This window comes from Drosophila mauritiana, chromosome 3R (genome assembly GCF_004382145.1).
Source record: "Drosophila mauritiana strain mau12 chromosome 3R, ASM438214v1, whole genome shotgun sequence".
Lineage (NCBI taxonomy): Eukaryota > Metazoa > Arthropoda > Insecta > Diptera > Drosophilidae > Drosophila > Drosophila mauritiana.
In genome coordinates, this window is record NC_046670.1 from 16,284,425 (window position 1) to 16,299,833 (window position 15,409).

Sequence of the window (15,409 nt, forward strand, 5' to 3'; positions counted from 1 at the left end):
ATTCCCATTTCCCATTTCATTTTCACGCCCCAACTGCCGAACGTATTCCGCGTATTTATAGACTTGTCTCATGCTGTGCATTTTAGTAGTTGCCCGCATGATTTATATATTTTTAAAATCATCCCGTTCTCGTCTCTCATTTTCGGCGAAGAATAACTTCAATTAGGATGGACCGCGATGTGTTCAAGGTTTCGGGGCAGCCATTTTTTTCTTTTCATTTTTTTTTAAATAAAAAGGCCAACCTCCGGTGGTAAAGTGCGTGCAATATAGGCCCGGCCAACATCTTTGGCCGACTGCTTTTCTGCTTTTCATATCAGTTAAAGCCAAAAGCGCGAGCCTGCATAGCGAAACCAGTTTGGCGAGTTCCCATTTTATCTGTATCTCCGGCGTGTGTGTGTATGTGTGTGCAACACCACATCAGCCAACCAGCATTTGAAAATGCAACATAAAAGCCAACGGGCAACAACTTTTGCAAAATACCCAACACGCAACTGGGCTCCCCACACTCGCCCCTTGTGCCCACTTCCATTTTTCGATCGCGACTCTTCAATGGCCGTGCTTTGTGTTTGTTATTATTGTATGTAATGTGTAGTATGGCATGGCATGGTATGGTACTCACAATGGGGCGTTTTTCTCATACGACCATTTCGTACAATGGTGTGGAAGTGCCCACATATCTAGATACAAGTCTTCCAAGTCTTTCCCGCCTCGCCGTCCGTGTGCAAAGTGTGTAATTATTAGCTGCACATGGCTCAGTTGATTTCAAATTGCCGTTACTGCCTTGGACCGCTGGAGTCGAACTCGGACTCGATTCTGTGTGGGTTTGCTATATCTGGAAGATCATTGTTGCAGGAGCTGCAGGAGACACAAAGCTTTTGTTGAAAACAGCTAGCTTTCTAGCTGATTGGAGAATGCCTCACAGTATCCCAAGTGTGGCCATGCAAGTATGTTCTATAATCAGTGTGGCCTTGTTTGATTGTGTTTTGCTTGTTAGATTACATTTTCAATGTAGCCTTAATCCTCTCATTGGCAATCCACAACGGGAGATCAGTAATGCCCGTGACTCCTTTCAAGGTTATGCCTTTTATCCCCGGAACAATCAAAAACCCGTGGACCTCCTGCCTGTCGGGCAACCTTGTTGCACATTACTGGGTGGTCAGCCAGCAACAACTTTGCACAAAAACACAAGTAACACATACGCATTTGGACAAGGTCAGGTCCGTCGACCGTTATATAAGATATCGCAGCGGGTGTTTGTCGGCGATATCTGTTTATCTAACGACTGAAGACCGAAAACTGAAGACCCGAGCTCGTCTCGGCCATTTATTGTGGCTCAGTTCCGTGAGAGCCAACACACCAACGCCAAACGTACAAATCCAGCAAAGAGTCGGAGTTCGACAACGGATTTCAAATAATTCGCACAACATTTGGATGACCTTCTCGGTCGGTCTGTGTGGCATTTTATCTAGCCAGATATTGCCTTTGTGATCTTTATCTAAGTGTGTGGTTTATTTTTATATCTCTGTGTGTTCGGGATTGCTATAAAAGCGAGAATCTCTTTCATGGTCACAGCGAGTCGCATCGTCACCTCTTCGGGCTCTGGGGTCTGGGTTTTTGGCTTTGGGTCCGTTGATGAGCTGATGAGCACAAATGTTGCTTTTCCCATGCTCGCCGTGGAACCGATTTGCTTATGGTTGCTGTTGTAGTTTTATAATGTGTACAATATTTTGGTTTGGCAAGAGCTTATCGGCCACCAGGCCATCATAAAATGGCAAAAAAGAACCAAATAAACGAGAAGTGTGGTCGGTTGGATAGGAGTCGCATGTTCGACCAGGACAGCTGGCCGTAGTCCGTTGTACAGAGGGGAAAAAACCTCTGAATAGAAAAAACTATGGATATTAATATAAAAGAAATATTTTTCATTGTGTAAACTTAACACTTACTAACCATGTCCTTCTCATTCTCTCTCCTTGCAGATAAGATCACAGAAACCCTATTATACCGCAGATCCCGAAGTCGACTCACTGGTAAGTACGAAGAAAAAAAAACGAAAAGCAAAGCTGGCAACAAAGTTGCACAGCCTCCTTAGCAGCAAGTTGCCAAAGCCAAAGATCATGGCTTTTTTTTTTTTATTTCTCTCCCCGAGTGCCCTTGTGTGTGTGTGTTTGAGTGTGTGCATCACCTTGACCCAAAACAACGACGACAATTGAATAATTTTCTTTTATTTAGAATAAATCACAGTGAATTTAGCAAAAGCCACAGCCAGCGAACGCAATTTATGAGCATTTGTTCGTCAGACCGAACTGAGTTGTTTAGTCATTTTATTGGACAGCGTTGCCATACTTTTCGCTCTTGCTATTTGCCTGCTCTCGGGGAATATAGTAGTCCATGGGCGATGGCGATATCGGGGCATATAGACGGGGGGAGTCGAGCAACGAGCGAACCCATGCGAACGACAATATGAAGCAGAACGATTTAATGATGCATATGACATTTTTGCACTCTCTAAATGGGCTGCCTGCCTGCCAGCCTTGGGTGTGCAAAGAAAAAATAAGTAAAAATGCAAAAAAAAAAACGATGCAAAAAGTAACAACAATGGAGCCAACGTCTTGGCTTTAGTGGAATATGCATTCGCGATCTTGGGCAGAAAACGGGGGGCTGAATCCAAGGCAAATGCCAGCAGCACAACCTTGACGATGATCATGATCGCCGCTCATGATGAGCTGAAATCTTCGAGGATCATCACTATAGTTTGGGGCGAACGGAACTCATGATTAGCATGCCAGAGGAAATGATCGTTAAAAGGGCATCCAGATTCTTAGCACTCAAATGGGGAATTCGTTTATGACAGAGCCAGCAGTAAGGAAACGAAGTGAGTCAGTGGTGTTGAGTTGGGGGATATATATATAAAGTAGAGCTTTTACATCCAAATTCATTTAACAAATTTTGCTCAAAACATCCGTAAACATCCTCTAACCACCCATGTTAGGAATAAGCCACAAACACAACCGCCTCAGCCGATCCTTCTCGCTATATTTTGTTAAATCTTTTTCTCGGCATTCCTCAGCCCGAGGAGTCATAACAATTTTTATGGCCATGAGTTGGGAAGTGCGGGAAACGTTGGGGGGCCAAAAAGAGATCATTTCGGAGGCAGCAGCATCCAGCTGAATGTAAATCAAGACGGAAATGCCGCGTGCAAAAAGTGCAAAACGAGCCATGCAATTGGCTAGCAGCTAAGCTAAAGTCGGATGAAAAAAAAATCCAGACGGATGGTGCACATATAGACATATACATATGTGTGCATACATATGGCAGAGAGCCGAGAGTCTGGCGGAGTATAAAGAGATTATGGGCAAAACTAATTTTAATTGCCGGCAGTCGTAAATGTGTCACTCACTTACCCACTCACTCACGGCGGAGTTTCCTCTGGTGGCCCTAATTTTATGCACTTGCAGATTAGTTTATTAGTTGTAGTACAAAATCACTGAAAAACCCCCGAGTTCCTCCCGCCATTTCCCCCCCGCGCCACTTGCATATGTCCCTCGTGCATAGATCGTCTTGGCCATGGCCGTGTGTCTATCTTTCGGCCCGCTCGCGTCTGCGTACTTTGGCCATAAATCATTTTGGCATGCCACTCTGTGGTTGCCACTCCCCCCGCGTGCCACACATCCCCTTTATCCGCTATCGTGTTTGAACATTTAAAAGTGCATTTAGTAACACTCACTTAAAGGAAGAGGCAGAAATAAAAGAAACCCCTTGCTATAAAAATGTTTATGGCATGTCTTGGGTTAAAATGGAATTCCTGGCAGCAGTAGCCGCAACAATAACCAAAACCAAACAGGCCACACAGCAGCAGTTAGCAGCATCGTAAAAATGTCAAATGTCAAAGTGATGTTTTAATTAGCGGTCTGGTCACACCAGCAATCATTTCAATGCCTGTGCGTTTGCGAGTGTGCAAGAGTGTTTTGTACAACAAAATTAAAATATTAATTGCAAGTTTGTTTCGCGATTAATCTGAATCTCATGAGTCTGGTCACTCCCAAGTTACATGCTTATATTTTACCCTACTAAATTTGAATTTCTTCTCCTTTTCTTACAGATGGTGCAAGCAATACAAGTACTTCGGTTTCACCTTTTAGAATTAGAAAAAGTAAGTAACGATTTTCCATTAATTTTTCTTACCTTAACTATGCCACTTAAGTCAGCTTAAACATTGCCATAGCTTCAATATCAAAGTCTATTTATGCAACCTCATCGAAGCGGGAGAAAAAGCAGCATTTGTTTAGTCATTGCAATTAACTGAAAAAGCCAGAGTGGCAAGCCGGGCCAAGTCGCAGTCGTCGGCAATCATTTATCAACGCCCCAAAAAGACCACCCAAAATGTTTAACCAGGAACCCAGGACCCAAAAACACAGTCTCCAGCCGGCAGGCCCATAAATAAAACCGGGTCCAAAACGCCGGGGCGAAAAAAGCAGGCAAATAGTTGCCAACGGGCGCGCATTTCAATTACCAACATTTGTGTTGACATTTTATTGAGCCATGTTGCAAAGGGGGTGCAAAGGGGCCAAGGGGACACATGTATAGTTGCCCAGCAGGCGGCCACATATATATATGTACATACATACATATATATGTATCTGCACATATCTGCAGTTGGTCTAATACACTTGCAAAATGTCTAAATTAAAGGAGCAATGCAGCAAGAAGAAAAAATGCAGCTGAAAATTGAATTAATTGCCAATCAAAGTGAAATATTTGTTTGCGGGGCAGAAGGGGGAACAGGATGTTGGCCTAGACCACAAATATTTGGCCAGCGGCAGGTGTTTTCTGTAGTTGGTTACAGTTTCATGCGTAAGATAAAACAAAAAACGGAAAAAAGGCACATTTTTTCGAAAACAATGGAATGCATTCAGGTTTCGGCATCTCTTTTGTTGTTGATACATGAGGTGTGATGACTGCAGGGACTTCCCCTCTCGCCACGATTTTCAAACATAATTCCTAGATAACGCAGTCACATTAATTATTTTCCCAAGTAAATTGAATGCGTGGGGGAGGTTTTAAGCCGAGAGGGTTCTCGCTGCCACAACACCTACTTGATTATTAGACACTTTATTGTCTAAATGGAAAAATTACAGGTTGCCTAATTTGTTTTAATTTCAAATAATATGCAAGCAGCGGCTTCGGGTGCGTGTCTCCCAGTCTGTGACTTAATGGAAGTTGTTCCTCAAACGTGGTCGTAATTAATGCCGGCAAACCCCCTCTTTTCTGTATTTTGTTGTATTTCATTTGTTGTATTTGCTGTATTTTGTTGCTGCTGCTGTGCTGAGAAAATTAATTAGGCAAATGCGCAACGAAGCGTGGAGCGAACCTAAACCTAAACCGAAACCGAAACTGAAACCGAAACCCAGAGTCGGAGCCGAAGTTTAAGTCACTGAGGCTGAGAGCTAAGCCGGCCAGAAAACCCGTCCGAAAGCCGCTCTTCACTCTTTTTTCAATTAAGTCTTAAGTAAGAAATTATGCAAAACATTCTACACGAACCGAAAAAACCGAAGCAGAACAAGGCGAAACACTCGGTGAATAGTGGAGTGGAGCTGGCGGATCATTAATGGAGATTGCTTAAAATACGAAGAACATGGATACCATCGATTTAGAAGTCCGATAGTAATCTAAATACACATTTAAGATTTAACTCTTGCCTGATGCCAGATTACTGGCCATAATGCAGCCACTATCTTGGCCCTGCACTTGACCCAAAGTCGTTTGCTGTGGAATGCAGCGACTGTCTGTCGGCTTCTTTTTGTGGCGAGAGACCATAGAGACCATGGATATATGGGCTAATGACAGCGAAAAGGAATCGAACGAAGAAGAGTCAATCAAGGTGCAATTAGTGGCTAATCACCAAACGCTTTCTAAGCCCGCGAAAGCAAACAAATGCACAAAACTAGTGCAGTAAGCCAAGTTAGTCAGTCAGTTGGCCAGCTGCAATTGGTTGCACCCTGTATAGAGAGCCAGAATCGAGCAGAAAAAAAAAAAAAACTAAAACAGCCAAGATCTTTATCAACATCACAGCAGCGGCCGAGACCACGACAGGTTTTTGTTTTGTCATTTGTCACTCACACAGCTTGCGACACACACGAAACCAACAAAGAACTGTAGCAACTTGTACTGAAAAACGTAAAATCGAACCCAGAAAAAAATAAAGCATAAAAAGCACACTCATTTATATGCAGCCAACAAAATGCAGCGGTCGATTTTTGGTGTATAAAATAAATATATAAATGCAAAGAACAAAACGACAAAAACAAAAACACACAGCTACAATGAAATACAAAATATACTTAAATAAAATGTGCGGGTTGACTTGCAAAAAAAAAGGGGGAAAAAATACTGAAAAAACATACAACATCTATATGGGAGCGAGTAAATGTATATCTGTATCTGTGCATATTTGTTGCCGCTGCTAAAAACAACAACAGCGAACAGAATCAGTTAAAAAGACGTTTTCAAGACTTGTGTCTGTCAAAAACTGGTTTGGCAGTCTCAGTTTCTGAGTTTCTCAGTCTCGGAGCTCCAGGCTTTGGGGCCCCAGTCCCCAGTCTCCAGCTTTTTAGCTCCCCACAGCACACGGACAATTCTCGTCACAGAGTCACATGCAAAAAGAAAATAAGAGAAAAAAAACCAAATAAAAAAATACAAAATAAAATACAGAGAAAAAATCAAGCAGGCAGGCATTGCAATTGACAAACAGACAGTGGGACGGTGGGACAAACCGACTGATGGACAGATGGACAGTGGGACAAACAGACAAACGGAGACGCAGGCGGAGACACAACACGTTGGGTCAGTTGCACACGCTTCTCCGCCAGCGGGGGGCATGGGTATCGGATCGGGGAATCGGAATAGGAATCGGAATCGCTTGGGTTAATGCCGGCATGGGGGCATAACAGAACCCACAACAACAAGAGCAACAACAACAACAGCAACAACACCGCCAGCAGCAACGATTTGGGGGCCTTGTTTTGATGGCTTGGCCAAGATCGCTTCGGGATCTCTCGCTACAAAACACCAGCAACATCACCATCGACAGCTGTGTACTTTTGGCTTTGGCGATGATGCAAGCTGAGGGATGCCAAAAGACAACTGATGATGACTTTCGAGCACTTTTTTGGGCTGAGAAAAATATATCAGAAAGTGAACTCAGATACTCCGTTTAACATAGTAGCCATCACACGTTCTGTGTGGCAAAGAAGGTCTGATCTGAAAGAACAGCGTTGATAAACTATTATGGCCACTTATGCAATACGAACTACAATTAATTGCACTGCATTTAAATGTCAGAGAGAGCACAGTAAACTTGTTAGACGGACTGTGAGCTGTGTGCTGTGTGTTGGAGGTTGCGTGCGGGGGTTTTTGGATGGGGGCATACTAGTAGTACTCGTATAGTTCAAGCTATCTATGAGCGGAAATCGAGAATTACCACTGCGCAGATTGGAGCGATTTGCATCGAGATTAGAACGGAGGAAGCTGCCAGGGAGGGGTGAGGCTGGACGGGCGGGAAAAGCCGATGTTGCTGCTGTGAAAAGTTTTGCTTAACAGGATGTACAAATGAGCGCCAGCATTTACAAGCAACGCCCTCCGGTTGCTGCCGTTGCCACTGGCCATGTCCGCCAGTCGCCCTTGTTGCTCGTGCGGCCACCCAATGTGCAACAGCAGCAGCAACAGCAATGTGCAACAGCAACATGGGGCCACTGGCAGTCATAAATATCGCAATGAGCCGTTCGAAAATGTCACATACAATGCTGACAAATTAATCAAAACTTATCAGCCAGCCGGCATCGAAACTCCGCCAGTCTCCGAAGGGCCACAACTTGCAGCAGCAACAACAGCGCAGCAACAGCAGCAGCGGCATCGCATAAACATATCAATTTGGTGGGCGCCCTCATGTTGCATGTGCATGTGCGGCAACATGTTGCTGGCGCGCTAATTGCACGCTTTATGGATATTGTTATGGTCACTTTGACAGCTACCAATGCAATCATAAGACCGCCACGAGACGAGACTCCTTCGCCAGCAACATGTTGCTGCTGCCGGGGCAGCTTATCAGCGACGGCGACAAATTTGACATTGTCCTGTCATAAACCAGTTGCTGCAGGCCCGTTGCTCTTTTTATCATATTTTTGCAATTCGTTGTTGTTGTTTTTTTGGCTTTGCGTATATTTTTTCGGTGACAATAACATTGAAAGCAGCCTGCAAACGAGTTTGGCCAGTTTGGGCAACAAGTTAATAGCCTGGCTGTTGCAGCTTTTGCAGGCCAAAAAACGTTCAGAAAAGAAGCAGAAGCAGCAGCCGCAGCAACAACAAACAATTTGCATAAGCAACGCGCACTTTTTCGTAAATTAAATGCCTGGCCCGGTTAAATGGAGCACCCTGTTGTTGGTGGTGTTGCCGGTGTTGCTGGTGTTGCAGTTGTTGCTGCTGTGTCTGCCAGCCATGGCCCAGTGCAATTAATTTCTTTTTAGCCGTGGCGGCGGCTGCATTCCTCTCTTTGTTGCTGCATATTTGCATATATGCCTGACTCACACTCACTTTGGCCTTATCGCATTTGTTTTATCACACACACACAGCACACTCACACTCGCAGCAACAGCAACAACAGGGCCTTAAAAACGCATTCTGTTTGGGCCAAGTCTTCATGGGCCTTATGCCTCTTGCCTTTTTTCCCGCTGACGATGACGCCAGCGATCCTCCACTCCATGTTGCTAATGCGAGTGTTGCACGTGCTGCTGTCTCATGTTGCTGCTTGCTCTTGGCCCGGCTGGTTATTTGGCTGAAAGTGTGCCCCGGGGCTAAGCTGCCTGCCTCGTCTCGTTCGGCTGGCCGGCTGGCTGACTGGCTGGCTGGCCACTTCCTTTTCGGCCAGTGCATTATTTCGTACCTCTATGCATATTTATGGACCTTGGTTAGCAGCTAAAGCCGCTGCCTCAGCCATTTTTGAGTGCCATCATCATGTTCACGGGCCTGGGCGATGGAGTCGCCGTCCGAAGTTGGAGTCGGAGTTTTCAGGTAACGCATCAAAAGCAATTTGCATGCCATTTGCTGGGGAGGGAGGGATGGGCAGATCGACCAACCGGGATGAGCAGGTTTCTGGTTGGGGCAAGAATGCGATGGCGCTTAGTGTATGGCAATGTTTAAGCTGGCTTCAAGTGTAGATATAAGCTATGAGTGAAAACTAAATATCAGCGATACCTTACATATGCAATATTTACTTGTCACTGCGTTCTAAAATGCATTAAAATACTTACTAACGTACAAAAGACGTATATAAATCGAAACATTTATACACACTATTGGCTACACTTTCAGCGTCAAATGTGCTTTCGTTACTATTTTGAATGTTTTTTGTACATAGCATAAGGATCCCCTTTAGTTATAAGCCCCCTGAAACATATCACACTGTCTGATGTTTTCAGAGCACCCCGTCTAGAGTGTAGCACCAAAAGAACCCCCCTTTAAATGCACCCGCCCCCGCCCCTGAAGAAAACGACTCAAAACTGATGATCTCTTCTCTCTCTCTTCTCTACCACCTTCTCTGCCTTTTTCGCGGGGTTGTCTCGTTGCAGGTACACGAGTTATGCGATAACTTCTGTCATCGGTATATATCGTGTTTAAAGGGTAAAATGCCAATAGATTTAGTGATCGACGAACGGGACACCACCAAACCACCGGAGTTGGGATCGGCGAACGGAGAAGGGCGCAGCAACGCCGACTCCACATCGCACACCGATGGAGCTAGTACACCAGACGTTGTGAGTACCCCCTTCGCGGGAGCACATGGTCCTATATTGGCGAGCTACAATGCGGTGGTGCACCCATGTTCGTAGTACGATAACGACCTTCTTGCAAAAACGAAGCGGGTGCTCACAATGCCCTGGGATTAAATGAATCAATAATAATAATTGCGATCAATCAATACGAAATGCCAATCGAGCGAATAACCGAGCGATAACCACAAAAAAAGAAAGAAAAGAAAGTAAAGAAATGAATGTTGCTGCACACTGTTCAAGCAAATTAAGTAAAATTAATTCACTTTGTGCGAAAACAAACATAATATTAATATTGATGAATTCAAATCCAAATCCGAACGCAGAAGAAGTTGTACGTCATTATGAACACACACAAAACACCCACACACACATTGTAAATTAGTCCAGAATCAGTAAATGAAAACAAAAAAGCAAAAAGCGAAGAAAGCCCAAAACAAAAATATACACACACAAAACACAAAAATATATTAATAAATTCAGAAATATACAGAATCAAGCGAAAAGGAGAGCAGAGGAATTTCCTAGCCGGAGCAGCAGCAGCAACACCAACGGCAGCAACATGCAGCATGCGGCAGCAACATCGCCGGCCAGCAGCAGCAGCCGAGGACAGTAACCGACATGAGTGACTAACCAGCGACAAACGAGCTTCCAAGAGGCTTCGGCCACAATCCGAACCGAAAAACACAACGAACCGACTCCACGAACGACCAAACCGAACTGCGAACCACGAATCACGAGTGTATCTTGCGGATGCAGATACCCATTAATGTTGCTATCGCTGCCACGGCCAGAATTTGTTTGCTCTCCTCTGTGTACAGTAAATGCCATAAATATAAGTTCCGAAAAGCACTGAGGACAGCCGTGGCCAGGGCCGAAGTGAGTACACTTTTGCCTGCCCCACGCGCCTTCCCAGTTCATCTCATGCCCTCTCAAAAAACAGAAAACACGTAAACACAACAAACATCAGTTTATATATCTCAAGCAGATTGTAAATGATAAAGATAAACAATACGAAACAAAAGCAACTGAGCAACAATAATTAGAGCAACAAACAATTTCGCTTAATTTGTAAAAAGTACCAACAACTAAAGAAACAAGAAAGCCAGATAAGAAAAGCATAAAGTAATTGAGAACTAAATTACAATGAACCATGTTCCAGAACTTCGTTTTTGCAAGAGGCCCATATAGCTCGCCAATATATTATTAATTATTATTAACAAAAACCCAACACTCACACACACCATTAACCAACTATTTTTGATTATTTTTCTTTACTTAACCCACACTGAACACCCTAAAAAAAATACAAACTACCAACCAACAAGAATTGAAGTAATGAACTTATATTATGAGAAAGTTTACTAACCCCAAAACTAACCAATTTTTAACAATTTTACATATGCACATAACTCTATATAGAGTTCTATATAGAAACTATATATAAATACCCACAAATACGCATATATTATATATGTATACTGATATGATATGATATACGAGAGCTGGCCTGACTTTTCTGCCCTGATCCTCATCGGGTACAGTCAGTTAGACAGTGGGATCGATGGGTTCGCCTATCGGTTTTTGAGTTTGTAAACTTGTAAATACTTGACATCCCCCGTCCCTCCTCTCTGAACAATAACAGCAACAACAAGCAGACACTGACATAGCCAAAAACAAAAGCTTAACTACATAAAACAGAAAACAGAAGAATACAAATACCAGACACACAGAGTATACGAGTATACCCCAACATTTCTAAAATCTCTCTCTATCTATATTACGAAAATTCTTACGTAAATCTGTGCCAATTACTTGGAAAATGATCACAGCCCAGCACCCAAGACTTTTCACCGCTGGAGGAGACCTATGCCAGCTATCGCATCAAACACGAGGCGGACTTTTAGTCCCGCCCGACTTTTCCCCTTCGACCCCTCAGCAGTTCTCTATGAATATACTGAAAATCGATCTAATATAGAGATAACGCTTAGCCATGTAGTTTGTAACTAAAGTCAAGTCTAGGCTGCGCTTAAAAGAATTCACTCGCAAGTAAAAGAGAGAGGAGCAAACGCTAAAAGTATAGTTAATTCCTAGAAACTTCTAAACATATTTTCTATGCTTAGTTTTCAATTTTTTTTCTATATGTTTTCGGGAATTTTTCACTTTAGCAAACGTGTATACGATTTTTCAAAAACAAAACGTCCTTTTTCCCTCCTCGTGTTTTACAACACTGGAGCGAACTTGCCAAATAATAAATAATCGCAAAAAAAAACGCTAAATGAGAATATTAACTATTTTCGTTGATCTTTTTTGTTTAACTCTGAACATGCAACGCATATACGTAAAAAGAGATACCAGAAAAGAAACCCCAACCTGAGTTCAAATGCAAAGTATACGAATAAAACTTTATTGTTTATTAAATAATGAAAAATGAAATCGAAACAAAAACTTAAAGTTAATTTAATTAATTGAGGATTGCAATGCGCCTATACGAACGACATTTTAAATGAGCCGATACCCTTCAAGAACAATGATATACGTAAATCAACAGCAACAACTAAAAACTAAACAAACTTTAAGCATTTACTAAAGCAAATCGAAAACTACGCGATACTACTATTATAAAATAAACATAAAAGGAGAAAGCTAATGTAATTTAATTGAATTAGGGAGCCGTGGAGAAACTTAGAGATCCCACGCTCTCCTCCCCCAATTGTATACTATAGCGTACGTTATATAGTTCTTAGTCAGGCCCCAGAATCCCCAATTTCCCCCCCACTTAGGAGTTGTATGCTAGGCGAACCCCTAAGCTTGCAAGCGAAACTCAAAGATACGAAAATCGTTAGCAGCAAACCCCTCTTCTAGCTACCAAAACCAACCAACAAAACACTTTCTACTGCTAATTTCTACTACTATTTTGAGTTGTAGACCTACTAAACCAACAAAACTACAAAAAATGTACTTAAATCGAGCTGCGAACAGTCGATCGCAGTTCTTCAGCTATATGGGCAGTCATTTGTATACTTAGACTATAGTCGAACCGATTCCCAGCGGTTTATTATAGCCAACTAACTAAAAAACAACAACAACGTGAAAAGCTTTTGTACTATTTTTTCAAAACTACAAAACGAAAACTTCTTGCAAAACTATAAAAAAATTTGCAACAAAAAAATTAAAATAGTTGTTGTACTTTGTCTCAAACCCAGAAAAAACAAAAACTTGTGTGTAAGAAACTAAAATTAAACATGAAAAATTGCTGTAATTATGTAATAATTTTTCTGTTAGCATAATTCGCCGCTTTTTAGTTAAAAACAAATCAAAACACTGTTGCAAAAAAGGAGAGAAAATACGAAGATGAACACTTTGTTTCCTATGAGTTTAGTGTGAGCTTTTTGCATTTCGTTAAATATTATTTTTAATGATTTTTGTATTAAATGTTTTGCTACCAAAAAAATACAAAAATGAAAAAAAGAAGCAAAATTTTTATTGTTGCATTGTAAAAATAAACTAAAAATACAAACACAAATACTGAAACTGAAATACGTAATTGCTTTAGGTGATATTTTATAAAAATATAACACAAGTAAAAATAATAATAAAGAACTAAGATTAAAAAATGATGCAAAATATATACGTAATATGTTTTAAAAATCGAAAGAAGGCGCTTTTTTGCTTTTTACTATTTTTAAAATATAAAATAAATAAATAAATTAACCATAATTTGAGCATACATTTTTTAATAATTATTATTATTGTTTTTACAAATAAAACGTTTTATTTAGTTTTTAGCAAAATTGTAAAATGAACGTAAATGTTAAAGGAAATGGAGGAGAGAAAACGCAATCAAAAATTGAGAGAAAAGTAAAATGAAAATCCAACACAAAACAACCAGCAACTTCTATACGATATACGAATACATTTTAATGTAATATTTTTAATTATTTATATGTATACTAATAATATAATTAAAACAAGGAAAAACAAAAACACAGAAGAATTAAGTAAAAACAAAAAACTACAGAGTAAAGTTTAAAGAGTTAGCCAATAAATATATGAAACAAACGAAGAAACAAAAACAACAAAAAAACCAAAATATATTTGAAAAGTATAAAACAAAATGAAATCGATTTTTTTCTGGCTACCCTAGTTTATAAGCAAGCATGGATTTTAGGACTCCTCCCAGAATCGAACTGGGAGCATTAAGATGCAATTGAAGATCACCATTCATGGATATTCCACCGACGAAACCAGAGAAGGATGACTATTAAAAAGGATACAACATTTTTCCATTCTTTCAGATGGATTTTCAGATCACGTAATTGCGGATGGACAATAAGATGGATTTATATGTACTGCTTAGGGACTTCTACTTTTCAGCCGCGTTTGGATACGTCTTATTCGTTTTGCAGATCCTAGGATGGTAGTGCAGTATATCTTTCTTTAGGTGCTTAGGAAAATCGAATCGGAATTCTCGATTATAGATTTTCGAAATGACCTTAAGAGAGCTTTACTACATTGCTCTCAACGATCTTGGAACTTTTATAAATAGGTTCCGAACATACTAAAGATTTTGTGACTTTCAACGCAGCTTAGGGCACTCATACTTATAGAACATATTTTCTCAATCTCCTTAATATTGATATATATAATTAACTACAATACTCCCATTATAATGAACTCTACAATTATTACCATTGACTTATTGAGACATCTCTATATATTACTTACATTCTTTAAAACTGCAACCGAACTCCTCAGATAGTTTCACCCTGTTCAGGAACTGGAAACTGGACACAATTCTGGCTCCTGTTCCATTAGCAGCGCGTGTAAATTGAGAGGAGCTCGTCTCGTATTACTCGAAACCCAGTCAAAGGACGAAACCAGGCGGCACGTGTAAGCCGCTTAAAGTGCAGAGGGAGGTTTTCGATCCAGAAATTGGGGGTGCTGCCCAGGGATCACTGGATAAGTGCGCCAGATCTCAGAAACTCTGAAATTCGAGCAGTGAACCCAGCCCAACCCGATCGTATCGTATCGAATCGTATGGGACAGCTGCCACGCGGGGAAGGAACGTGTGTGAAACACCTTAAATGACTCTTTTTTTTCGGCCGGGCTTATTTTCCCCGCTTTTTTGGGTGCGTGTTAGATGAGTTCGTTCGCTTAATGGTGGCTACATGTAATTTGGCATTTTGCGTGATTGCCCTGGGCGTGTTTCTGGGCTCTTGAAAGTCAAACCAATTCAAAAGGAATTTCCACCGAAGAAAATGCTCTTTCGTGTGGCTTGGGTTTTGTATTAATTTCTCGAGCAACGCCCCAAAACAAACGCAAACAATTTTCCAAGCAGCGCGCGAAGTAACCTATAATTTTAGAGGCATTAAGACAATCCATTCCCTTTCCCAAAACTTACCAACTGGTTTTGAAATCGAAGACCAGGCCTGGTCCGACATAAAATACAAACCGAACTCGGACAAAAAAGTACGAGAAATACGTAGCAAAGGATCGAAGATTTTGGGGTTTTTGGCTTTGGCTCATTAGCGGCACTCTCACCCGAAGACTTTTGGGCCGAAATACGAGTTAGCCAAAAGGATTTC

At 41.5% G+C, this 15,409-nt stretch overlaps 1 protein-coding gene across 3 annotated transcripts in view; it reads left to right on the plus strand.

Moving 5' to 3' along the window:
* LOC117142581 (homeobox protein homothorax) overlaps nucleotides 1–15,409 on the plus strand; it is a 102,461-nt gene that overhangs the window by 18,539 nt on the left and 68,513 nt on the right. For 2 of the 3 annotated variants that reach the window (XM_033306651.1, XM_033306652.1), the window contains exons 4-6: nucleotides 1,977–2,027; nucleotides 4,100–4,150; nucleotides 9,621–9,806. In XM_033306651.1, coding sequence (XP_033162542.1) covers nucleotides 1,977–2,027; nucleotides 4,100–4,150; nucleotides 9,621–9,806 — 288 coding nt within the window. Of the gene's footprint in view, nucleotides 1–1,976; nucleotides 2,028–4,099; nucleotides 4,151–9,620; nucleotides 9,807–11,653; nucleotides 13,432–15,409 lie in introns of those variants that run through there. The other variant, XM_033306653.1, reaches the window with a different exon arrangement.